The sequence below is a fragment of the Mchenga conophoros genome, linkage group LG18 (genome assembly GCF_057382185.1).
Source record: "Mchenga conophoros isolate Kocher_MC1m ecotype Shallow Benthic linkage group LG18, M_conophoros_male_GT1.1, whole genome shotgun sequence".
Lineage (NCBI taxonomy): Eukaryota > Metazoa > Chordata > Actinopteri > Cichliformes > Cichlidae > Mchenga > Mchenga conophoros.
Genome location: NC_140543.1, coordinates 12548524 through 12576029, shown reverse-complemented (window position 1 = coordinate 12576029; position 27506 = coordinate 12548524). Strand labels below are relative to the sequence as shown.

Below are 27506 nucleotides of genomic sequence, written 5' to 3'. Positions count from 1 at the left end.
ATAAGACATATACTCAATGGTTATTTGAGAAAACTGTGCAAATACACCAGTATGTTCCTCTGAGTGTCACGCATGACACCGCATACTGCAGATAAAATCTTATGCATGAGATAGTTATGCAAACAACATATCGGAGGGTGTTGTAATGTGTTATTGGTGCAGACGTTTGATCAAAACGAAAACACAAACTTCTCCCGGCGCTCGTGTTTCAATTTGCCACATGCCAAACACTCCGCCCTTTGGAACACAGCTCTTGCCAAAGGAGTCCCTTTGAGGGTTGCAGCACAGCCAGTCTGGCCTTTTAAAGTACACTGCTTGGCAAATCAAGCGCACCACGATCCAGTGCCCCAGTCTTGATTGGGATTCACAGGGTGTCAACAGACTAGGAGAAACGCACTCCACATTAATTAACACCTGGCCTCATTATCTATCCCATGTGGCAGAGTTCCAGTGGGGTATATTTAACACTGCCTTATTATCATGGGGGATGTTGGAGGTGAGCACTTGATTCTGTGTATGAAATTTGTGCATTTATGTATGGAGAAGTGAATTAATGTGTTTTGTACTTGTGTATTTGTGTGGCTGATTTTGCTTGTATATGTGGATGTGTATGTTTATACACCCATGTGTATCTGTGTATTGCTGTGTGTGCTTTGTAGGTATCTGCTTTGTGTGGGATATATCCTCTCTTGTGTCAGAATTCAATAAAAAGCTTTAGCAATGCTATAAAGAGTGGATGTTTCAGTGATTAATAGAAGATGTTTAATTCTCTTTGGTAGATTTCTATCTCTTTGCCTACTTATATGGCACAATTTATATTTCTCTTGTCAAGACCTGTCAGACAGAACACTTAATGCAGTCAGATATTTCTGTGTAAAAAAAACACCACTCAAATTTAAAAGGTTTTGATTCTGTATAAAGTAAGCAAGCGTGCAAAAGTAAATTGGACAGGCTGGACAGACTAACATAATTTTAAATAGCGGACATCATGGACATCACCAAATATTGAGTTTCTTCCCTTGAGATGCTTCTCCGGGTTTTTACTGCAACCATCTTCAGTTTCCGCTTGTTTATGAGTGCCTATCTTCATTTTTGTGTTCAGCACTAAAAACAGACTCTGCTGGGTTAAGATCAAACTATCCAATTTCTTTGCCTTGAAAAACTTATTTTTCTTTGGCAGTTTATTCTGGGTCATTATCCACTTGCACTGTGAAGTAATCAGTGATCAGTTCTACACCATCTGGCTGAATCTGAACAGACTGTATAGCCCTGTACTCTTCAAAAATCATTCTCCTATTTATATTAGCACTCACATAATAAATAAATAGTAGTAGTTTCACTGGCAGCCATACAGATCCATGATCTAACACTGTCTCCATTATGTTTGATGCTATTCTTCAGACTATGAGCTGTTTCTTTCCCTATCCATACTTTTGCCATCATTCTTGTGAAAGTACAAAGGAGTATTAGGGGCACATTAAAAAAATACTATCAATCATTTTGAGATAAAAGTTGAGATAGTGTTTACAATTGTTGTTTCAAGACAAACTGCCATAGATGCTATACCCTCTAAGTTAGTGAAATCATACTTCAGAATCAGCTTTAGTAACAAGGAAGGAAATAATTTTTCTTTTGTCACATAAACATATTGTGGTGATGAGTATAAGGATGCTGAAAAGCTGGTGCAGAAATCTGCGGCTGCGGCGGCTCAGTCAGAAAAACCACACAAACTTGGAAGAGTGGATTTGTACAAAATTAAATTTCTGTTCATGGCTAGATGCAAGGATGGTTACACCCTTGCACAATAAAGAGGAAGTATGTTTTATCACAAGACGGCTGATCAGTTTGTTCCACTATCTCTACTACACAAGGCTTTTTTGTAAAGGGTATAGCAAATATGGCAGTTTGTCTTTCTCAAAATATTATTTCAACTTTTTCCTCAAAATACAATTTTGACTATTTTCAAAATGATCAACAATACTGTTTTTTTTTTTTTTTTTTAATATGGCCTTATTCTATGTCATAAAGCTTGCATTCATATGTTCAAAGAATCATTTTCCACAACTGGGCACTGCCTTTAAGAGCTTTTTATAGAGTTTAAGCAGTGGTTTACACCTTTTCTAAACTGTCTGTATTTCTATTGCTGGAGGTGTCTGTCCATTGTAGATGTCATCAATGATACATCTGCCTCCTCAGGACTATTTTTGACTTGGCTAGACACTGAGATGTGGTTTCTCTTAATCAAGGGAAAAACTCTGTGATCATCCACTCGAGATGTCTTCTGTGATCTTTCAGGCTTGTTGGTGTTGTTGAGCAGGCCTGTAGATTCACTTTCTTTGAGGGTGGACCAGATTACTACTCTAACCACTATTAGCAAGTTTTTGTCATCTTTCTGATAGATTTATTTTTTTCTTCATTTTAATAATGGACCTCTTTCAAATGCACCAGCAGCTCTTTGGACCTCATATTGAGATTTCCAATAGGCAGCTACCAAATGTAAGTTCATGAGAAAGAATCAGCTCCAGATTTTTTATCTGCTTAATTTGTCATGAAAGAAAGAAAGAAGAAAACAGCCCTCACTTGCCATAAACCTGCTCAAAAGTCCAGTTATTTTTAAGCGTCTAAAAATGGAGAACTATTTACAAAATTGCCTGTATTTCTTACATAATTAGTGCAGTATTTTTAAATCAGTTGAATTAAAGCTAAAAGTCACTAGATTAGTCCAACCTCGTTTTGACTATTCAATTTAAAATGCACCGTGGTGTTGTACAGAGGCAGAATTACAAAAAAAATCATTGTCCAAATACTTTGACAGTATTTTTGGAAGAGTTGTTTTCTGTACCTATAGTAAGAACCCAGCAAGACGTGAAAAACCACAGAATTACATTTTGAGCCTTTGTCTTATGTGACTGCATATATTGACATTATACTTTTTAGCACATATACTCTTTGTTTGCCAGTTTAGTCACAGATATCTTGCACATCTTGTGTTTATGTCTTATACACAAATATTAAGTATGAAACTTGCTTATAATAGAAGCCCACCTCAAGTTTCCATAGCAATGCAAAACAGTAGGTTGTGTTTACATTTGGAGATTGGAAGTGATTTATTTACACCTTCTAGCAAACTTTTATTTGCATGAATTATTTTTTTTCCATTTTGGCTAAATGCCATTTTGTTTTTACATGATACAAAGTCTTACTTGCATGCCTGTGTCAGTGAAATCAGTATTTACCTGTCCAGACATGAGCAATCATATCAGGGTTCAGAATAGTGGTCCACAAACTTAAGGTCACAATGACCTTGATATTAGATCTAAATCTAATCAGTTAATCCAAAAGTGCAAGTAAATGACTCCAAACAGTCCTAAAGAGATCATATAAACCATTGTTTCAGGCATAATTCTGAACTAATACCAGCTATAGAGTATAATCTGTAACACCTTCTTATCTACCTCTTGCCATTAAATGCATGTTCAAATGTTTTCAGCCCTGGAAGTTCATGTTCACCAAAGTCAAACTTATTAATACCAAGTAATTTGACCTCATAAACAAATTATTCCACTGGAATTAACATATTTTTCACTCTGTAGTCCAGATAAACTTGCTTCTGCTGAGTAAAGAGGCTTGTGTCCTGTTTAACATTTGCCACATAAAACCCACAAAATGGCAACTGTTTGCATCAGTGCACTCACTTTCAGTCCTATTTGGCCCTACAGTTTGCAAGTATTTTGAAACTAAATTAGAATTAAAGTGTAATCCAATTCTTGCCTCAGAATGCTGACAGGCTAAGTATACATTGATAAGCTGCCGTGAAATCAATATTTTATTGATTTGACTCATTTGTTTCATATAAGCAGCTTGGAATCAGATAGAAATCGATCACTGGTTCTAGGTGCACTCTAATTGAGAAGAAAATCAAAAGACACCTACTCAGTCCTTAGCTGTTCACAATGGGATGCAGGGGCCATCTCTAAGAAATTGGTAGAAACTGGGATGAAATTGAAAGAGTGAAAGCAAGAATGAGGCGAGTGTGAGAGTGAAATTGCTGCATTGTTCATCAGTGTGTTAGCTCATAGTGTGTCAACTCAACCTCCATCTTTTCAGTCTGCATAGTTATTAGAGGCTTTTATTAATTTGAAATGCCAAAGTAAGGAATAAAACATTACTGAAATGTCACCATTTCACTGAGCATGATAAAATCGCACCAAACGAACACTCTTCCCCTCTGTACTTTACATCTCTACCTCTCACTTCCTCCCTCTCTTTATAGCACAGTCTCTTTCATTCTTTCTCAGCGATCAATATGGCCTGACAACATGATGGCTGGGTTTCCTAAGGGGAGGTGGGTTGCAACAGTTGCCTGTCATCTCCTAACCATTTCTGTCTTTCAAGTCTGACCCCTATTACTCAGTGCATGATTCTTTAAAAAAAAATACAAAAACATAAAACAATGCTCTGTAAGGGCTGACCTTTTCAAATTTCATTTTTCTCATTTGGACTTGTTTGAGATTTTAAAGGCAACATATGGTAAGTCTGATGCAATATAAATATTATCACCTTAACAGAACAGTGCAGAATTGTTTTGGTCATGTTTGTGGATAATTTGAAGCTACAATTGATAAGCTGTTTGCCTGCTTAGCTTAAAGACTTGAAAATGGAAAGTTAATTTGCTTCATTAAATATAAAAAATAACAAATAGGATAACTTTTTAAGGAAGATGTATATTTTCACCTTATGATACTGTAACAGTAAAGCAGTAAAATGTAGAATCTATAGTCTGTAACTCAACTTTTTGAACATTTAGCTCCAAATGAAGGTGGTGCCAATATCCAGATGCGGCCTCATGTAATTCTTGGACATTCTTGCCAGCCACAAAAAAAAAAAAAATCACATTATACAAACCCAAGTTAAACTTTTAATCTCTTCCTCCAGGGACCATTTCTCGTATCCGGGCACTGATTTAATTAAAAAAAATATTATACATCTTTATATACAAGCTATATCTCTCTATATATCTATAGATTGATATTCTGGGCATCTCTGCTCAAGCTTGAGACCCGAACCCAGATAAGTGATAGAAAATGGAAGCATTCATGAATAATTTTCTAATATTAAAATTTGTTTGATGATCGAAAAGATTTTTGACAAATATGCAAAAACCAAAACAAAGCAAAGCAATCGGTAAGGGGGAAACACTTTTTCCACAGTGCTGTAGATAGACTGTGCTTGTTTCAGTGCGTGTGCTCAATCTCTCTGATTAATTTCCTTGTATGAATTAACACTGCCTCTCATCTATTAATCAGCTCAATAATCATTGATCATTCTGATCAACCTAAATCCTCCATATCCAGCACAGTAGACATTTGACAAGAATGCCTTTCTGGAAATTCAACAAAATGTTTTTTTTTTCTGGAAATTGGCAAAAGAGCACTAACATTATTTTCCAAAAACATTTGAATAAAAAAATTCAAACACTTTAATACTTTACATTACTTTGCATTTTATTGTATTAAAACATTTGCTGTGTTTTTAACACTAATAACTGGTAACCTGTTAAACATCTCACCAACAAAGTGTTTACTGCTTTGAAAGCATTCCTCCCCTGTGAGAGAACTTCTTGATTGCTTGAAACCCTTTATTCTAGGCAAAATTATAGGCAATGTCTTGAGGGATTGGAAGTCCTTCACACACACATGCACTTCACATCTTAGAAAAAAAAAATCTTTCACAGATGGATGAACCAAGTGGAGTTTTTTCAGGGGGCACCAATAGAAAGCCATGCTGCCAAGTAGGTTTTGAGTAATTCAATTACTATATCTTAATAAGAATTTAGTTCAGCTTGTCAAGCATGAAGGATGCTGAATAGATATACAAGCACTGAAGGCCGAGAAAGCACAAAGAATGCAGCTTAATAGTGAAAGAATATCTTTTTATTTTTTAAATTGCAGCAGACAGTGTCCAGTCACCTTTATGTCTTTACTGAAAAGCTACAGGAGGCAAGGTGTGCAAAGCAAAACATGCTCACATGGAAGTCACTGCAACAATATCTTCACTGGGAAAGCACTTCATTAACAGCTCTGAATTATAACTTCTCTTGAAGAGTTAAGCTGGCTCACTGGTAGTGACAGGCACCATGCCCAGTGAAATGACAAATTATTTCTTAAGTGCTCATTTACTCATGTTTGTATTATGTCTTTGCCAGTAGAGTGCCACGAATGTGCTAGCACAGTTACAGACCACACACAGCCCACTTTGATCTTAGGAGGCCCGGACACATGACACTCCCCTTTCTGTGTAAAGTCACATATTTTACTTTTTCCACCTGTTAAGGAAAAAGCTGCTGTGACAAAGAAAGAAATCGGTCAGCATGACTCTTTGGACTTAAATTGTAAGAAATAAATGTATAAAATTACAGTAGTAGTTCTGGTAGCTCATTGTCCAGATTGTCCATTTTTTGTGGTTGTTGTTGTTTTTTTTAACTTTAGTCATAAAAAAACCAGAGATTTCTATAGTAAAAAGCAAAAAAACAGAAACAAAGTCATAGAGGTTTTATTAGAGATATAGTTCAGCATTTTGCATAAATTGTGAAAGCTGAAATGTCTGGTGCTGTAGGCTTTCTTGTCAGATGGCATTTTTTGGGGAAAAAAAACCAGCGGTTGACAACACTGTACACAACGGCAGACCGGTGCGTAATAAGGAAGCAAATAAGACAGAAAATAAAGATTTTTGGTGGGAAACTAGTCTTGAAGCACACTGAGGTAGAGCTGTGAAGGAAGTGTGATTTGATTGTGGTGGAAGCAAGACAGCTAAAGTAAGTGGGGATTCATCACAATGTTTTTCAAATATGAAGTGTAGTTTACTGGTCTTCTTTTGCTGCTGGTTCAGTGATTTTCGGTTGGAGAGTGACCAAATCTGGAGTTTGAGAAGCTGTCAAATGTTGGCTTTTCATGCCCGATGGGCATGTCCTGTATGTGGGATCCGGGCTTTGTGTTTACATCTTTTGGCAGAATCTGTTTACCTGCTCTTTAATTGTTTGCTGTTTTAGCTTTTTGGTGGTCATTGAAATGGTTTTATAAACTTTTAGCTGAGATTCTGACCTTTCTGTCGATACCACACATTATCACATTACTATATTTAAATAACAGATCTGGCAGTACATCACGTTAAACTAGCTGTTCTCCTTCTTGTCCCTGGTACCAGGGCTCACTGAGTTTCAAATAACTGAAATGCATTGTGGTTTCATACATGCTGCTTTACGGCCAATGAGCACTTTTAGGCAGCGTACACTAAACTTATTTTAAGACAATCGTGCACAAGCTCTCGTGGGCCACATAAAATGACTTGGTGGGCAACATTTGGCCCACGGGCCTTGAGTTTGACACGTGCTAGCATTTGCATGTGTAGCGAACTAACTGTATGTGGCTAAACTATGAGAAAAAAGATGTGTCATAGATGATGTAAGTGGATTTCCTTTGAATCATTTTGAGATACATATTCCTACTACAGTCTTGTGAAAAAGAAACTTTGCACAGGACTGTGCGTTTGTGTGAAAAACTAAGTACACCCCATGTCTCAGTAGCTTTCTGCTTTTAGCAGCAACAACTCAAAGAAATCATTTTCTATATAACTTTATAAGACTCACAATGCTGTGTATGAATTTTGGCCCGTTCTTCTTGACAATGTGGCTTCAGTTGACTGGGCTATTGCAACACTTGATTCTTTTCTTTTTTGTTGATGTGCTTGCCGTCATTGTCCTATTACATGACACAATTTCTTTCTGGCTTTAGGTGTCAAACAGATGGCCTCACATTTGAGTCTAGAATACTTTGGTATACAGATGAGTTCATCTCTACTTGTGCATCTGTCATTGTACCATGAAGTTCAAAGTGCATGGAAAACAACAACTTCTGTATCCAAATTACTTTGTGCTGAAAATCATCACAATGGATGCAGGGCGGGTCTCAGACTACAAGCACGCAGCTTCCAAACCCAAAGGCAGCACATGATGTCAGGTATGTGACCAGAAGCATGCTTGTTTACAGGGTTTTATTCTGAGAATTTTCCCACATTTTTGTCACGCCAACACAACCCTCCCTTAACCATCCCACCCTACTTGCCAGATTTGTCTCTGTCTTTTGACTTTGTCCTTTTTCTCAAAGTAAATTAAAGCAATACATTACAAATGCACTAGAAAGCATACATACCTTCTCCATGAACCAACTCTGAAGGGGGGATCGGGCAGATTTAAATTATGGATAATGTTTGGTTATCGTTGACAGAATCGTGGAACTTTGTGTCACTACTCATAATGAAATGTTTTGACGTTGAAACAGAGAATGATGAGGTACTGAGATGTATTCAGCTCACGATAATCTCTCTTACATGAAGTTTGTGGGAGTGTTTTTTATTGAATTATTCTATTTGCTAAATGTTTCCAGTATAGGTTTAATAACTTTCTCTGTGGAAAATGAAAACCCAGATATCCAAATTAAACATGCTCCAATGAAAAGATTGGGGTCACAAATAATATTTACCTTACTTTGGCAAGAAAGCAATTTGATGAATAGCAATTACAGAGCCTTTGAGTCAGCAAAGTGAATACACTTTGATAATGGATCAAGAGTTATGCAGATAAATTACCAAAAAACCCACAAAAAAGGGTAACACATGCTGACATATGTAGCAAAAATGTAAGGCTTAGGATTTGCAGAGATATATAAAAAGAAAAATCTGTGAAACAGCTGGCCAATGTTATAACAATAGAAGTTTAAATACATTTTGGTAATTCAGCTGAAAAATCCTGCATTTCCTTACTTGCATGTGCTTGACCCCAGCTGTGTTAAGTGGAAATGTATGTCACATTTTCACTTGATTTCAAAAGCAGTTGGCAAACATAATGTCAAGAAACATCACGGTCTGACAATCTGCCGTGCCAACCAGCTTGGTTCCATCACATGCTGGTGAAAGTAGTGGAGTGTAAAACTCACAAATCCACAATAAGAACTGAACCATCTGTTTCACTGAATCAGAATGGTAAGCTTTCCCGTTTCGTAATAGATAATAATCTTAATAGGCATGCACTTTTATATGGATAGCAAATATCATGGGGGTGTAATTTGAGATTATAGCAACACAATTAGTAACATTTTTGCTCAGGAAGCAGTATTTTCATATACACATTAAAATGTCAAAACTGGCTTTTGTGTACTCGACAACAGAATAAAGCAATTACGATATACAGCAATAATACTGTATGTGCTCTAAATCAGAGTGAAAACATGCTTTGAATATTAAGCCAGGAATACTCTGCCTATTTAAGCCACAATGCCCATCATTTTCTTTTATATCTCCATGCATAATTCATCCGTCTTTGTATTTACAACCCTCTAAGATTTAACCTGTCACAGATCCTGGGGCAATAATGCCGACATATCTCTATCTGTCAAGTGCTCACCTCATATGGAGCATCCAACCTCCACATGTTCAAACAAGACATGGATATTATGCATCATCAGCTGACAGAAAACAAGGGAGAAGGAAATTAAAAAGCCAGGAGACAAAAGAAGTGGCAGGCGAGTGAAAGAATAAATGATGACTCTCCTCCTCTCTCGGAGTCAGGGGACATGTTGCATGTCATCTCGGTGTCTTGGTACGCAGTGGTGCGGTGATGATGTGCTGGGCAGGGCCAGTTCAGAACAGAGTCAAGGGCATCGGGGTGACGGCAAGTTAAATGCTCCAACTGTTCCCTGTCTCCAAACAAATACATGGATGAGTGAATTCCCCACCGAGGAGGAGGGGTACAGAGATCAGAGAGGTCCAGTGACAGTTTCTGGCTTGACCTCTGAACTGCTTGGTTAGTTCCAGAACTGGAGATAGACACATAACTCCTGATACCACTACTTAACCTGGTTCTGCACAGACACGTTCATCACTTATTGCTGACCCTCATTTTATCTCAGAAAATTGGACTAGTGAGAGATTACAGCTGATCACAAACTATACAAAATAATAAAATGAATAATGCTGCTTCTTTATTCACTGAAATAACTGGGAGTAGTGTAAAAAAGTGATTTTGGTCAAAACCATAAGAATACAATTACAATGTATTCTCATATTTTATATAATCTAATCTTTTCTGCCTTGCAGTTGGTACTAGATTGATGGTATAGTGTGAGCGTGATTATGTGGTGGGGTGTGGTTTGTGGCACAGCTGAAGGGGAGGGGTGGAGCAGTGGGTTCAGGGTGTGGTGGCATAGGAGGCTGACCCACACCGCTGTTCTTCATCACCTGGTCAAGCCTTCCCTGTTTTAGTAAGTTGTAGGGACCTGACGCGAGTGGTGTGTGAAGTGTTGAGTGAAGAAGGTAGCTGGAAAGCTGCTCTAAGAAAAGCACGAAAGATGCTGAAAATAAGGATCACTGGACTTGCACTGATGTGTGCTTCAGGTCTTTTTGTTACAGATTAATCCAAACATCAGTGCAGACTTGACATTGAAGACCTAATGCTTTTTACTTTACCAAGTTTTAGCCCTAATTACAAGCTCTGCACAACCAAATATTTCACCAACTCAGGCCTAAAAACACACATGATATATGCTTTGTTAACAGCTGAGCATTTTGTATTTTGAAACTTGAACTTGACAAGCAAGATGTTTCACTGCAATCTAATAAATGCACACCATGATCTATTGAAAATAACTGGAAGCTGGCAAATAAGGGGGGATAGTTACCAAAGTCACAGAGTGAGATGTAGTTTGACTTTCTCATAGAATAGGTCTTCATTGATTCATGAAACCACAGAACTGGCCCCTACATGCCATGAGAAAAAAGCCATTTTGGAGATTCATCTGTCATTGCCCTCACATCCAATGTATGTATCAAAGGTTACGTCCCCTTTTCTCCCCCATAATCTAGTTGTCTTTTTAAAGTCTATTACGCCAATTCTGTGTGCATGTAAGACACAGACTGAAATTTCACAATGACTGCTGTCATTGCCAGCAAAGATAAGTCTGCTGCATTGACTGTCAATAATGTGGCAGTCTCCAAGCAGCTTACTCGGGGCTCTCGTCTCGTCTCTCCTTACTAAGCCTCCAAAGGGGGCCGTGTGGCAAACTGGCAGCCACAACTTCTTTCATCCATTCTGAGAGAGCTGAATAAAGTTCAGAGGAATTACAAGAATATACCCAGTTAGACCCAGAGTAGCTGGCATAAGCACGATTACTGAATCACTCTCAGAAATGTTTACACAATTGCCAACTTGATGTGGTTGAACCAGCATGGCTCAAGATAGCGTAGAGCATGTGGGCAGATGACACCTAACTCAGAGCTCACATTCATTCGTTTAGATTAACTGCCAGATCCCTAGATGTTGTGGAAGCACAGAGTATCTCTCATCTTCTGCCACGTTTCAAATCACCAAACCACTGGGTTCTCTAATCAGAAAGGTACAATCCAGACACTACTACACTATGGCAGCTTCAGAGCTGCCATAGTGAATAAAATGAGGGTCAGCATATAAATACTAAATACTAAATAAATACTAAATACTAAATGCTTGACAGGGTGGTCTATTCAGCAAAAGAGAATTTATTTATCCAGTATATCCAGATCCATCTTCCTGATGCTAATTTATGCTTTGTGGAGTAAACATATCCATGCTCATGCACTTGAACTACAAAAAATTAAGTCTATCTATGAAATGCTTGAACATTAAACCTCATTTCTCGCTGCATTTGATCCAATGGTTTGCTACTTTAGTGAATTACTATCAGATCCCCACAAGCCAGCCTAATATGGCTTTTAGAGACAGAAAAAAGGTGTGTAATTGAAAACACTTATTTAGTTTCTCTGTTTTAACAGCTAATTTTCATTAATGCCCAAGTGGTACAATAGTATAATTATCATTTGGCCAGCAACTTTTTAAATACATTTAATTGGATCATTTGTATTAATACAGAATATTACAATTTTATTGTTTCCTTCCTTTCACACAACCTGTACAGTAAAAAATACCAGTGTTGAGTGTTACTGAGTGACAGCGCCATAGCACACCGTAGGAGAACAGGCTTAATACCAACACATTCTGAAGAACCCCTGAAGGTCTGCAGCTAAAAATATAAACAAGGCTAACTCCTTGATGCAGAACACATCTCCTACACCCTGTATATCCTGGAGTCTCATTATTGAATATTGAGTCTCTAATTCAAAAGGTTGTATCTTTGTCATTTTAGCAAAACCACAACACAATTGAATGATTAATGAACCTTTCATATGCATAAAATCTTCTTTGAGCAGCAATCGAAATAGGAAATGGGAATCATAAACACATGGAGAAAGGGATGGGGGCCAAGACATTGAGGATTCTTTGACCATCCACTATGAGGAAAACCAACTCCTGGGAAAAACTGATTAGAGTCGGCTCACAACAACAGGCAACTTAGTGATTGGCTGAAAGAGCTGATTTGCATGCTCCTCTCATCTTCAACAAAGTCTCAGGAAGCACTGGTGGATAAGGTCACTGGTGTCAGTCTGCATGTAAACAGATCAAACACACAACAGGCATTTAAGTGTTTCCAGAAGGAGTCTGTGTTCTTGATGATCTAGATAATCATGACCCCAAATTCATGTCAGAGGTGAAAGGCATTCTAGCCAGAAGCAAGAATAGTTGAGAGTTACCATACAGCTGGAATTTACACTAATGGGACTGTTCTGTCCTACCAATGAGGCAGAAAAGTCTCACAACAGATCAATATGGTTTGTCCTCAGCTAATCTTTTCAATTTATTTCATTTGGTGGCTGAACACAGTCTACTTGTGTCTTTACGCACATGCAATCATCCAGTGAAGGAAAATCCTCGAAGTTTGATTATTTTCAACATGACATTGTTTTCTTAGGCACTTCCTAAGCGAAACAGCAAGTTTTGCTGATGTCATTTGTTTAGCAGTGTAATCTGTTGTAAATAAAGTGTTCCGCATAGAAAAAATGATGTAAAGCATCTCAAGGGGGAACTGAAATTTTGTAGCAAAGTCAGAACCAAATATTATAAAAGTCCTGTGAAACATGTAAATTCCACCAAAATCTTTATGATATCATATGCGAACTATGAATGCTTGTTCAAAAAATTTGATACCATCCATCTTGTGAACGGGGTCGTACATACAGATTTGCTTGTAAATACGGACATATTTCAGTCTGAATTTAAGTGCTGGACTCACTTGACAGACTGATTTCAGACTGAAGTATTTATTATTAGTTCTTATTAATCTCTGGATCTTTTCCATAGCATGTCTTTGTCCTGCCTTCTTCCCCTTCACCCCCAACCGGAGGTTTCTTCCTGTTAAAAGGGAGTTTTTCCTTGCCACTGTCACCAAGGTGCTTGCTCATAAGGGATCATATGTTTGTCTGGGTTTTCTCTGTCGTCTTTGTATTATTGTAGGCTCTTTGCCTTACAATATAAAGTGCCTCGAGGCAACTGCTGTGGCGATTTGTCCGTATATAAATACAACTCAATAAAATTGAACTGAAACTATTTTACTTAAAATTGTTTTTAGTTTGTCCCTGTGTATCATAACATCTGTGGAGAAAACTGATCCACAATATATTTTGTTAGTTCTGTATTTTGCCAACATCAAAATAGATAGAGATTTCATGTGCTATTAATATTTTAATAAAAAATCAATAAATAATAAAAATAAAAATAGATTACAACAAAAGAAATATAAAACACAAGTGTTTCTAAATTATACATAAGCTGAGTATGCATAAAAAAATGACATGGCAAAGAAATATAAGACATCTTTTCTATGAACAAATTCTGTATTGACAAGAAAAATCAAACAAACATACAAAGTATTCCAACCACGTTGACTCTGTTTGTCTCTGTTCTGTTCTTTATGCGCCCCGTGTTATGTAAATGTTGAACATTCAGGATAATCTACTGGTCTGATAAAGGTTTCAGTTTGTGTTTTGATAGAGAAAAAAAAAAAAAAAGCTTACCAGAACGTCACACCCGACTGGAGACTAGCTCCTTTTTCATCCTACAGTGGCATTAAATGTCTCAATGCCATCTGGAGCTGTGAGAAGAAAAGCCCTCCTTTTAAAGATGCCCATTTTAATTGGTAAATATTTACTCGCACGAGCTCTTGGCAGGCATGAACATAACGTCTAATGAAGCACTTTAAAGCCTATGGGCTCTTACAGCTTACTTTGAGTGTGATTCTAAACAAATGCAACCTGGGGTTGAACTGTTGATGAAGGTTGATAAGGGGGCTGAATACTGCATTCACTGTTCTTTGTTTAATAACAGTGCCAGCACCAGTGCAGTTACCCTGTCAGTGCCTGTGTGTGTGTGTGTGTGTGTGTGTGTGTGTGTGTGTCTGCAGTCATCTGCACAGATGCAGTCAGTCTTCAGTCAGCTATAAAGATAGATGTTTGTTTATGTATTTGCATGTACTTTGTCTGTTTAGACTTAGTAATAAATCCATTTTCACAATATTTTTGCCCCAGTATAATTTGATATTAAAACATATTTATTAGAGCGATCCTAAAACTTTCCTTTGTATGACCGCTAAAGGGCAACAGTTGGAAGGACATCAAAAACTTAAATAAAAAATACATTTGTAAGAGAATTTCAACAGAATATGGAAAAAAATGGCTCCAAATTTGTGTACATCTAATGTACACATACAGATTTGTGTATGCCTGTGCATCAGTTGTGCAAGGACATATTTACAGATTGTTTGTGCATGTAACGGTTTCCAGTTGTTTTGTGCATCTGTCTGTTTTTACATTTACCAGTCTCTCCAAATTCATCTCCAAGATTTGCACAACAGCATGTGTGTGTATGTTGCTGCTGTTGTCCTAATGCACAGGTCTACATGTACATTAATCTCCGCTGCAGCGGCAGCTCATTGCCTTGTATGCGCCGCTCTCTATCCCTGACCCAGTATGCTGTGCGATCCTGCCTACAGCCTCATTTGTCTCCATCAGGGGACAACCGAGGTTACGACTCACCAAAGCGCAGTATGTTTCTGGCGGATCTCCACACGTGATATTTGGAGGGTCGAGGGTCACTCGCAGGTACTCTGTCATGTCAGTGGCTTCGGGCTGACAGGCCATGTAGTCCCATGCCAGGCCTTCCTCTGTGTAGATCTGGGACTTGCACACGTCATAGTGTCCCCAGACCGCAGGGTAATGTTGCATAGCGTGGCCCACACTGGTGCACAAAGCTTGCAGAGCGAACAACACAGGCAAGAACATCGCTGATCTCATTCAGTATGGTTTCTGTAGGATTCTTCTTTTCTTTTCTTTCTCTTTTTTGTCTTTTGCTTAGTCACAGAAATGACGATAGCACTCTAACTTAACAGCAGCTTTGAACGGGGCAATAGAGCATTTAGGAACTGTGGCAGCATCTTGCTAGTTTTGTGTGAGGAGCTTCAGGCAACTATTAGCCCCCATTCAGTTATTTTGTCTTTGATTGCCACCGCTTCTGCCAGGCTGATGAGGTGTGTCAACAAGGGGGTGTCTTCGCTAGTGTTGGTAGTTGATGAAAAGGTGAACTAACGGTCAGATGTGATGTGCAGAGGAGTGACACTCCTCATAAATCAGCAGATATCTGAGCTTGATCCCCAAGTATACTTTTTGGCACCAGCAGCATCCTAAAGGACAGAAGAAAAGGATAGCTTAATGAATTAAAAAGATTGGATACATTTACAAAACATTTGAAATGCGACATTAAAATATTAAATGAGTTTTAGCATGGCTTGCAGGGAGCTAGGTGGAGAAGTCTTACATCTTACTACCCACTCCAACACATGCACAAACCCAGACACAAAGACACACGTATGTGCAATAAGTGCGCAAGTGTAATGTATGGCTTTGCTGCTTTTATGGGTCCCTCAATAATAACCTTTTCAAAATCACTGTGTACAATTCAAATTGAGCTTCTTCTGTAGAGTCTAATCTCCATGTGATTTTCATACATTGTGCAAAAAGACTTATTTCCATGTGTCAAGTCACTACATTTAAGTTATTGCCTTTTCTGATTCTTGCTCCTTTATAGCCGAATGTGGAGTTGCATTTGTCTCAGCACCTTAAGAGGCATTTGGGAAATATTAAAGTAAAATTGGAAGACAGAAATCGTCTATTTGAGGGATTGTACATTTCTCAAAGCAATCGCAAGCCATCAGTCAGATGGCCCGACTCATCAGGTAATGGTGCCTGGCAGCAGTCAGCGGAGACCTGCACCATCTCAGTGACTCAGGTAAAAAGTGTGTGCAGTAGCAGGGACTAAATGAAGCAAGCATATACACTAGCACCTCCAACTGAGTATCACTTTAAATAAGAGTTAAGCTACTGTTGACTGTCAATTTGCCAGAGCTTTTGCCTTAGTGAAAAGTATTTGTTGCTGTGAATAGCTGTACAGAAAAAATACATTTCAATCTAACCTTTGCCCACACAGGTCACAATGTTAAGAAACGCGCATGGTTATCCTCTTAAGTGCAGGTTAAACGCATTGTGCAAGGGGAGTTCAGCAGTACTTGTTGAGGCAGAACCATTACTCATTGAATTTCTCTGCTCTGATTCCTCCAGCTGATACAGTACATGAAGTTGAACCCGTAACTTTACGGTCAGCAGCTTTCCTCTCTACCCTTCAGGCTACAGCCACCCCCCCCTGTGACTGACAGTTACAGCTGAAATTTATTTATTTATTTAGGTAACCTGGGGTTTGAAGCGTGTGGAGGGAGTTTTATGTTCAGAAGAGTGAGAAAATTTGGTGTGTCAACACAAAGTATTACCATATTTGAGGTTATTAAATCAAATTAATCAATTAAGCAATTTAACAATATTTATCAAGAGAAACTCATTTTAATGAGCGATGTCTCTGTTCACGAACACATACTACGTGATGCCTGCTAGCATATGGAGGTATTAGAATTCAATATTTTAATTTGGTCATCTTGTCTTGGACTGAAAATGGTGCCAATTTGAAGGAGTTAAGATCACATTTCAGACTTCCTTAGAAATACTGCATTCCTTTTTCTAACCTAATGCCCCTTTTACAAAATGACTATGGGCTTGAATACATTCCAAATGTAATGAAAGTTATTCATCTGAGCCGGAGAAATTACTGAGCTGCTTTTCAGACCCTTCAAAGTGGGCCATGACAAAAGGTATAGATGAATGGTTGTTTAAAAAAGAAAGAAAGTAGAGGAAATAAAGGCGAAAAGGTAGAATTCTTTTTCTTTAAATGCACTCGTATCAGTCGGCAAAGTGTCTTTAAAACATGCCTGGAAGTGTAATTGTTGATTAAGTAATTTCTTTCGCAGGATGTGTGTATAAGATTTCATAAATATAAATGTCAGTGTCTGATCGGAGGTGCGTCATGGGATGGAGCACTTACGATTGACATGCAAACCAACACACACACCGTGATACTGCAAAGTCCCACACCCCCTTTCATAATGCTGAGGTTGGCTTTCATAAGACAGTCAAATTAGGTAGCAGCAGCAGGGTGGTGTAGGTCACTTATCGCTAGGAACATTCAAAGCTAATAAGGGACAACAAATAGGCCTGACCATGGGATACTGGATTTAATTCACAGACATCTAGAGCAATGAAATTATATCCAGATGAAAGGCAGGTATCAGGTAGCTCAGTAAATCGGCATAGACAGGTATGCTCATTGGTGCTAAGGTAGGAAAAAGGAATTGCAATTTTTTTAATCTTTACTCCTCTAAAAGAGAAAATTAGTGCGCCGAGTAAGCGTTCCCACACAATTTATGAAGTAAATTCAACTGCTTTTCAATGAAACATGACCAAGAGAGGTGACATTTGTGATAGCCACAGCAATTTGTACTGCATTAATAATATGCCTCCGTGCTGTAGTGTTTGCATATTGGGCTATACAGCAACACCATCAGCCACAACATTAAAACCACTGACATGAAAACCTGTTTAACACTTGGGACATTTCTCAAGAAAACGCGTTCTGTGTGTTGACCTCCAGTCTCCACAAATCCCAAATTGATTAAGCATCCATAGGAGGTACCAAAACAAGGCAGCTCCATAGAGGACCATAATACCAGCTGACAATGTACTCTAGCCTGACACTGTAGGACACCATAGAAATGTCAGTGCCCCGATGGACCAGAGCTGCTTTGGCTGCACATGGGAACACATTGCAATAATTGGCAGCACTGTATATTTTGCATCAAAATTATTACACTGAAAAAATTAAATGCAGAAGAACACTTGTTTCCTCTGTCATCGCATGTCTACCTCATATTCTGTGCTACTCAAAGTGCAAGGAGAAACCTGTGAATGTCATAATTTCACTGAGAAAAATATGAGTCAGATTCTATATTAGAAGTTATTAATATTTGAGTAGCCCTCCATATGCCGGGAGAAAGCTCAGAACTTTGGATGACCACCCCCCCACTCCTTCTCTCTCTCACACTCTCTCTCTCTCTCTCTCTCTCTCTCCCTTCCCCTCTCTCTTCATCTCTTTTCCTTTACTTGTTTTTGAAGCCTCTGAAACACCCCCTTGTGTCCACTTGCATTCCATCCCCTGGGCAGCTCAAGCATAGCAGAGTGTTTTAAAAGTCAGCAGGCAGTCGTGCCCCGTGGCTTATATTGGTTACAAACTCCCAGCCAGACTCTTAAAAACCATAACGGATGTATTCCATTCATTTTATAGTAATCCTGCTTAAGTGTGGCTTTTCTCTCTGTCTCTGAGTGTGGCTTTTTGATCCCCTCTTAGCTCTCATTTTCTAACCAACGTGAAAGAGAGCTGTCCATGGTGCTGAAAGGCAGGACCTCAGATCTACTCCAATACTCTGCACCAACTGACATCAATGATTGCAAAATAACACTCGTATTGATTTTGAAATAAAAAAAGACCCTAACATGACAGTCTGATTTGCGCTTTGTGGTTTTTCTACTGACAATTGCTATTTTACCGTCTTGCCTTTTTCTTTTTTTTTTTTTTTTTTTTTTGTACTGGGCATCAGTCAGGCTTTTGGATGTGCACACATACAATACCTCCTATTGTGTTCATTGATTTTGTTGAATTCCAACCAATAACTTATGATCCATAGCCAGTTTGAGCAGACTAATGCTTTGTTTCTGGCTGATGAGTGCAACAATAAACGGGTTAATGCTTCCAAATTTCTTACAGCCAAGAACAAACCCCCCAATATGAGTCACAGTGGGATCGACTGGCAAGCAGAAGCATGTCTGTACTGTAACACATTTATCTTCTGACTGTCATTCCTTTCCGTCTTGATCCTTCATTCAATTGTTATTTCTCTTCAACTATCTCTTTCTGTCTCTCTCTCTGTTTACAACTGTGTCTCTTAGCTTCTCCCAATATGAACACTTGACATAAAACATACAATTATTGCCCCTGGGCTGCACCTTTAACCTCTCCAACTGGAGCCACGTTAGGTCACTTGTTATTTAAGGACTCACTCTAGGATGTGGTTGATGTAGTTACAGTGTGATGGCCCCAGACACAGCCAGACAGCCTTCACTACAATCACATATGAAATCATGCTGTCATGAGTTCTTCTCCAGGACGACTAACATGCAAAAACGCACAGCATCAAAACAAATTTTTGAAATTATTGTTCAGCACATGTAATGTTCAAAGACAGAGCCTCGAGCAAAAGTCTTTTTAAATAAAAAAAAAAAAGTATTTTTCTGGTCTCTAAATGATTTCAAAATGGAACATGCAAATATCTGATAGAGCTTGAAAAAATGACATATTTTAAAGAAGCTGTTCTTTTATGTTCTGAATCCAGTTTTGCGCAGAGACATGGCACACCTAGATTTGACTTTGCTGACTTGCTGCGCAACAGGTTAAACTGACATTGTTTCCACTATTAAATTTTGGGGGCGGACTTGAAGAAAGGGTTTAGGTTTAGGTGCAGACTACACATTTCAGTTTCTTGTTAAATGAAGAAAACCTTCTGAATACATTTAAACTCTTTGAAGAAGGATGCCAATTAAACACTATGGACATGCACAACAGTTTTTATATATCTCATATAAAACTCGTGGTTATGTTATCCACTTCTCACCTAACAAACGTTACCGTTCCCACAAACAGCCTACTGCAATTACCCTATTACGGCGGCCCATTTAGTAACGACGATCCCGGTCACAGAAGCAACAGTACACAAATAACGAAAACGTACAAACTCATCTGAATGCTCAAAACATAACACTTACATTTAAATACGCTCCTGGGACAATCTGCTCATTCAACAAGTTATTTTGAGGCCACCGGTAGTTGCAGAAAGACGTTTATTGGTCTCTGACTGGCTCTTTTCTTTCTAATTTCCTTCTATTTTTTGCACCACATAGATCAATAAAAATGATGTGTGCGCAGAAAGCGGGAACTGACCTGGAGACTACGATGTTCTCTCTTGCTCCCAACTTTCTTTAAACTTTTGCATCCGAATAATGAACACGGGGACCCGATCACCAGAGCTTTTCTTCCCCCTTTTACAAACGCCACTGTGCCTTCACGGGTGTCCAAACAAGCGGCTCCTTGATTTACGCAGCGCTGGTTGGCGCAGCGTTCATCCGAATGGCGCACGCGAATACTTCAGAAGCCTTTAAGGTAATTCTCAGTTGTCCCAAATTCGATGAAGTCCATCAACGGCTATTAAAATACATCCCGATGAAGAACAACTCTCGGGGTCGTTTGGATAGGTTAGACTGATTTCTCAGCCCAGCCGAGTTGTGCTCGGAGGAGGAAAGAGATAAGCAATCTTTCTCAAATGGAGCTACTATGTCCAGTTACATATGAGCGCTCCGCCGGGTCCTAAAGATAACACTGACTGGCTGGTAAATCTCAACTTCAGTCGTTGTTTTACCAGAATATTACAGCCAGTTCCCCTTCACGCGCAAATTAAATGTAATCAGAGCAGGCACAGTAAAACATGCGCTTTTCAAAAATGCTAGAATATTTGAGCATTTGATTATTTTTAATCTACATTAAATTATTCCAAAGTAGACAAACTTGCTGTAGTCTTGAAGTTGAATAATATTCATAAAGTTGCTCCATGATCTCTTGCAACGGACTACATCGGTTTCTACATAAGCTTCCAACTCATTTGAAGCCAGCTGTAACTGTAAATGCGCTAATGATATTTCGAAACCACAGCTGCACTGCGCACACATACAAACACACGCGCACACACAATAATGATGTCCACCTAGATTTACTGTATAACAGTTCTGAATCTAACCCTATTGCCGCACAGATCTCATCATCAGCAAAACTCACTGCGGTTTCATTATCACATCGCACGAACCATGAAAAGGAAGGGCTGCACGTGAAGAGTAAAACCCCCCAAAACTTGACAGCTGCGACTCTTCGGGGCGAAAATTTCAAGTACAGCACAATTAGAATGCAGCCTGCGGAGTTTTGAGAACACGAGCTCGGAAGAAATAAGTGAAGGACCCCCCCCCTCCTCTAAAAATATAATATAGGTTATTCATCTATGCACCAATAACCGCCCGATTGTCTGACACATTGATTGCTACTACAACATCACCGCCTCGGGTTTTAATGCGATCAGAAAATAAATAAAGGGGAAAAAAGATCTTACCTGTACATGTTACAATGTGGGGAAATAACTGCGCTTGTAAAACAGATAAGTGGAAAAAAAAAACTCCTCCGGTCGGAGTTCGTGCTGTAATTATTCGTTGAATTTTGCGGGCAGAGCTAAAAGAATAACTACAGTTAGGTGCGTCTGGCGGGCTCCCTTGGCGCGGAGTCACAGATGTCACCCGCTCCACTACAGGGTGCCAAGCAGCACGGCAAACAACCACGGTGACAGGTCGCTTTGAATACGCATTTTAATTGTGTTGTAATGCCAACTGGTGGCGATTGCACGATAAGAACAACCGCGCCCAGCTGAAGGTCACCACAGTAATTGAGCAGTCCGCATCTCACGTCGACGCTGGAACCGTTTAAAAACTTCTAAAGCAATCAGAATCAATAAGTCTCGCGCTTATTCTTAGTTCATATTTCTACCAGCTGCAAAATTACTATGCACATTCAGAGGCACGAAGTGAAAAACGGTCTTTTTCTGTTGTAAGTTTAATAAGAAATGCAAATATCCATATTTCTCTGATAATCTTTTCTCCGATTAAACATTTTCACCGTTTTTGCGACTCGCATGAATCTTGAGTACTCTGGGCGGCTCTTGCGCCCTTTAGGCAAACTGACCGGCTGTATAAGTGGATTTTCAATAAGAGCAAAATATTTTTCAAATATGTGACGTTTCAAAGCTCTGCGTTGAAGTTGTTTGCTATAATAGGTAATAATTATTGCGTTTTTGAAAGCCGAGGGCTTTCCAGTATTGGCTGTTGGCGTTTTCTGTCCTTTTCTTCTCATATCTATGGATGCAGATGACCTTCCTTTCTTCCCTTCTTATATTCATCATCCATTCATCCATCTAATTGACAATTTTTTTTCTTGTATTTTCAAGGCATCTACTTGACCTTCATTCCTTCTTTGTTCCCTTTCCTCCCGCCTCTTTTTTTTTCTTCCAGAAATCTGAATAGAAGTCTTATTCCTACCCTTCATTTCCCTGCTTGTCCCTGGTTTTGTAGAATGTAAGCTAAGCAGTTATGTGTTTTAAATGCCCCCAAATAGCACCAAAGCCCATATTGATTTCTTGCAAATTGATATGCAATGAAAGACCTGTAATCCCATTAAAAAGTGACAATGCCATTTCTGTTCTGATAAAGGCAGATTTTGGTTAGGACTGGAGCTGCATGACAACAAGTCTCTCAACCCCAGTGAGTAAAGTGTCTCACGCTGTATCAGAGGGTTCAGCCTTTGCTTCCAGCTACTGCTGCTCTTGACATTTCCATTAAATCATTCCTCCTGGAAATACTACTATACCACCCTGACAGTCACATGACTGCCCCGCTTCATTTTGATTTGAGGCATACATAGATAGATAGATAGATAGACTGACCATGTGAATTTGATATAGTTGTAATTTCTGATTGCACAATGTCGGTGAAGTACTGGGACCTTTAATCTAGGCAGACTGCTATTCAAGTTGATCTATATAAAAAAATGCAGACTGCTACTCTTGCAAACCCCAGCCTCAGCCCCCCCTGGTCAAAGGCTCCAGGGTCAGCTCAGTGAATAGACAAAGCCTCCTTGAAATCACATCAGAGAGTTAGAATTCCACCATAGCAGCTCCACAGTTTTTCAGCAGAGTGCTACAGTGTTTGACGAGGATACAGAGGTGGAGTCTGCCCTCTCACCCTCTGCACACCCTTTCCCTTGGTGCCACCAAGAACCTAGGCTGACAGAGATGGAGCGCTTGCTGTTTGATTCAGTTCCCGGGGGTCTATTGATAGTTTCAAAGTGGAGTCCACCTGCCACTGCTTTAATCATCTGTGACCCCACTGCATGTTGGAAGACCACAGTGGGACAGCAGGATCAGCAGCCTCGTACTTAGAGTGTGTGTGAGCAGTCAAGAGGAAGAGGAAAAGAAGGAGAGGCTGACATGCAGAGATGATAAGGAAACATTTGGACCTGCAGAGATGAGATAGATGTTTTTGGTGAGCTGCACCTTTTCCAAATTCCAAACATTTTCTTTGTTCTGCCTAGCTTAAGATTTCCTTCTTTTTTCCTAATGACACATTTCTATCCTATTTAAATGTATTATTGGTGTATTTAATCTTATTTCTCTCTAGAGGTGGGGCAAAGTGAATCAGCATGCAGGCACAACTTATGGCTGCCAAATTAATTCAATTTATTCAGAAACCTTTCTTAAGGCCAAGGTTGTAATTATGGCATGCAATTAGAGGGGGTATAAATATTAGATAACTTCCCAAGTCCCTGTGAAAGTTAACCCAAAAGCTGTTTTTTTCAGGTATTGGTGATTTACATAAAGATCTCAGAGGCCTGCCGGCTATAATTAAAGTAAAATTCACATGCTCTGACAAACATCACTCAGCTATTGCAGAATTTAGGTGAAGAGGTTCTTATAACTGTTTACACGTGCTGATTGCATCACTAGAAGCTTACTCACAATTGAAGTGAAACGTCACCTCTGAAATGATGAGCTGAGCAACCCTGTGTTGGCATGTGACAGTATAGCTTTTCACCTGGCAAGACATAGTTGTGAATTTGAGTGGGTTGTTACCACACTTAAAAGTGTCTGTGTAGAAGGAATATGTGACACTGTTCTGGAAAGTATGCCAAAGCCACTGCGGTGCAGCTTAGAACAGGAAGTGATCAGGGTAAGGAAGGAGCTGGGAGAAGCAGGAAACACTCTTTGGAATTGGTTCAAGCACTTGCAGTGTGTCCTTGTGTGCATGTGTTTGTTTGTTTGAGTACATGTGTGTTCAGGCAAGAGTATTGCTCATTTGAGACACTTAAGTTTGTAAACATCCTTATTTACTTCTTTGGTGAGATGTTACAGATGAAAGTTAGTGGATTACATCACTATCTTAAAATCTTTATTTCTTTTATTTACCAGTGCACAAAAAAAAGTGTCAACACAACAGAACTGCCAACAACAAATAAATCTATATGCTGTCTGCACCTTTCATTAGAGCAGACCCACCACTGAGCAGGAATTGGGTAGAGTATCGGTACACTAATTAGTGCTGTTGCCTCACAGCATTAAGGTCCTGGGTTTGAATCTGGAGGTCTCGTGGAGCCTCGCACCTTGTAAAGGACTCGCAGCCTAGCCAGACGAGTTATTGTTGTTGTTGTTGAGCACAAAATTAATGAAGGCGCTTCTCCTTTAATGCCAGCAATTTCAAAATCTCATTAGATTTATGATTTGAAAGTTTTTTGTATTAAAGTTTAATTTATCGGAATTTCTCAGCAAGACTTGCATGGTGAATCATGCTAATTATTGCCTGAACAATTCATGGATATGCTTGAGTGAGTGTCGTCTCTTGCCGTCTCTTGTTCCCCACTATGGATTGTTCTCTATGCCTGAAAAACAGAAACCTAAAGACGATGTCAGACTAAACAAGTGAAAAGAAGCAGAGATACTCACTGATTGTCAGGCTAACAGTAGTAGTGGAAATCTTTCTCAGAGCTTAAACCACATTATGAATAAACCCAGTAGTTTGCTATAGTCTTGTGTAAAACGCAAGAAGCACCTTACATTACATATAGGAATGGCTCATCATTGTAAACATCACTATAAATAAATATATTAATATATTGTGTTGAGTGGGTACTGGGTAGTACACCTAAACTGTTTGCCAGCTATGATCTGGCCCCAAAACCAGGGCTCATAAGCAGCTGGAACCCAGCATCACTTGGTTTGGGAGCTGCTGGCAAAAAGCCAAACTCTCTGGGAGCTGTTCTACATTTTACAACATGATGGATAGCATAAGTCAATTTTAACCGTAACAACAAATCAGTTCATCAAGCGCGCTCATTAATAGTTGAGAGGAGGTAAAGGCTTTCTTTTAGGACGACGGCTAAAATTTAAAACCTCTAATGAGGTGATAACTGTGAACGATTCCCATCTGAACGATAGGCCAATTGACACGTTCTGATTATTTCCTGCCCTTTTACTTCAGTAGACAGATGAGATGATGCTATTGAGTATTCAATTGTGGCTTTATGCGCGGCAGATAGCTCATACTCGCCATGGGCTTATTCAAATTTTCATGAAAAGATGACCTTGAAAAAAATTGTATTCACAATGATAGAATCAAAGTGCTTGAGGTTTCACAAAACAAGCCTGAAAGTGAGTGGACAAGCCTGAAAATAAAAACACTTCAAGGTTTGGAGGTGAAAAAGAACATTCGACTTGGTAATAGACTGAAGGAGCCTTTCATGTTTTTGTTTTTTTTTTTAAACAAAAGCATTGATTCTGATAGCTCTAAGATCGGATTCACATGTCCACAAACCCATGTGAGCCTCTTGACATTTATTAGGTATGGCATGCCAAAAAGTCCCGTATTCCCTGAGGTTCTTTTGCTGTGTCTTGACAAGGTTTTGAGGAAAGCTGAGGTTTTCTTCCAAGAGTTCTGGTGGATCATAATGCTAACAGTCTATTCCACAGCACAGTGACTCACAATTTCAGATTCTAAAACAGACTTTAAATAGATTTTTGGTAACCCTATTTGCTGGGTCGTAATTGCTGTTTGGCTTTATCTTTGCCAGCATGACATTTGGTGAGGTTTAATGCCAGAATCCAGAGAAACTGCTGTGTCACTTATACATTGTAAAGTTTATTAAATTCCCTGAATTTTTCAGGAAGAATAAAAAAGAAAATCATTAGATTCAGGGTGGGATGCTGTTTCTTGGCTCGGTATGGATGTCTAGAAGCTTTTCAGTAGTTGGGTGACCACTAACATACTTCCCAGAAGGCTGACTTAGTTGGACTATATCCCAGAATCAATTATCTATAAACTGGATTGTATTACAAAGAACAAGAGTTCTGAATATAGCTTGTCGAGGTACTCTGGAGACAAAACTGAGTTTAACCAGCTGATGCTAGGCACATGTTAAAACACTTTAGGACAGACCACTGTTTTAACAGTCATTAATTAAAGTTCTGATCAGTCATTCATTAATCCTTGTTCACAGTCAAATGCTTCCCCCTGTTTTACAAGCATTGTCATGGGCATGTTTTCTTGCAAATGCTATTAATTGATAGGAGTTTTCTTGTGTTCTGCCTTATTTATCACCTGACTATCAATTAAGCCTGCACAGTCTGTTACTCCCATATATCATGCTATTTGCGTCTGTCATGTTTTCAGCGGTTCATTATTTTCAACATGGACCATTGGCAGCCAACAAGGTAGTCAGTGACCTCTACCTAATCTATTTTTGATTGAGGGTAACATATTTTCACATAAAAACTGCTTCTGGTGTCTGTGTGGTTTCAGAATATTGATTCCCAGATTATGGGAATGTTTAAAAAAAAGAAAGAAAAAAAAAAAAAAGGAGTCCACTGTCTTGATTTCTGTGTGCATATGCGATATGCAAATGCTGAACTAAGTAGTCACCAATCCATGCGTAATCTACTTTTTATTGACTCTAGCTGCTCGTAAACTGAACTCAGTTGCATGAGCTTCTTTACTATCAGGAGAGCAGAGATCACATCTTCAAAAACTCCAGCCAGCAGAAGGAATAACAAACCTGCTCCCACTAGCTCCTCCAAACTACACACATTTCACTTTCGAATTAGAATAGTGCAGAAATTGGCTTACTGCTGTTTCAGAGACTATTAACTTGCTTGTCTCTTGCCACCAAACACGGCAAGATATTATTATTTCTAAATAGTTGTTATAAAAAAGATTCATTATCGACTGCACCTTATGTAATAGTCACAAATTACCCAGCGTGGCGTCTGTAATCTCAGGGATGGACTCTGGAAAAAGTTAGTTTCCAGACCAAATCCAGGTTAGTCTGAGGTTAGACCAGGTTTATAAGATCATCTGTTAATGCATTCATCCCCATTCACACATATAGTGGAGAATGACAACAA

At 39.0% G+C, this 27506-nt stretch overlaps 1 protein-coding gene and 1 long non-coding RNA gene across 4 annotated transcripts in view; one reads left to right on the top strand and one right to left on the bottom strand.

Moving 5' to 3' along the window:
* The window catches only part of LOC146553326 (netrin-G1-like), a 64595-nt gene extending 42830 nt beyond the window's left edge, over positions 1-21765 (bottom strand). For 2 of the 3 annotated variants that reach the window (XM_085254976.1, XM_085254979.1), the window contains exons 1-2: positions 20408-21271; positions 15013-15656 (exon numbers count right to left, since the gene is read on the bottom strand). In XM_085254976.1, the coding sequence (XP_085111102.1) occupies positions 15013-15270 (258 nt within the window). In that variant the 5' untranslated portion in view covers positions 15271-15656; positions 20408-21271. Of the gene's footprint in view, positions 1-15012; positions 15657-20407; positions 21272-21620 lie in introns of those variants that run through there. The other variant, XM_085254978.1, reaches the window with a different exon arrangement.
* Positions 1-27506, top strand: part of LOC146553325 (uncharacterized) — a 60295-nt gene that overhangs the window by 12581 nt on the left and 20208 nt on the right. The window contains exon 2 of the long non-coding RNA XR_014889554.1: positions 7791-8015. This is a non-coding gene — a long non-coding RNA (uncharacterized LOC146553325). The remainder of the gene's footprint in view (positions 1-7790; positions 8016-27506) is intronic.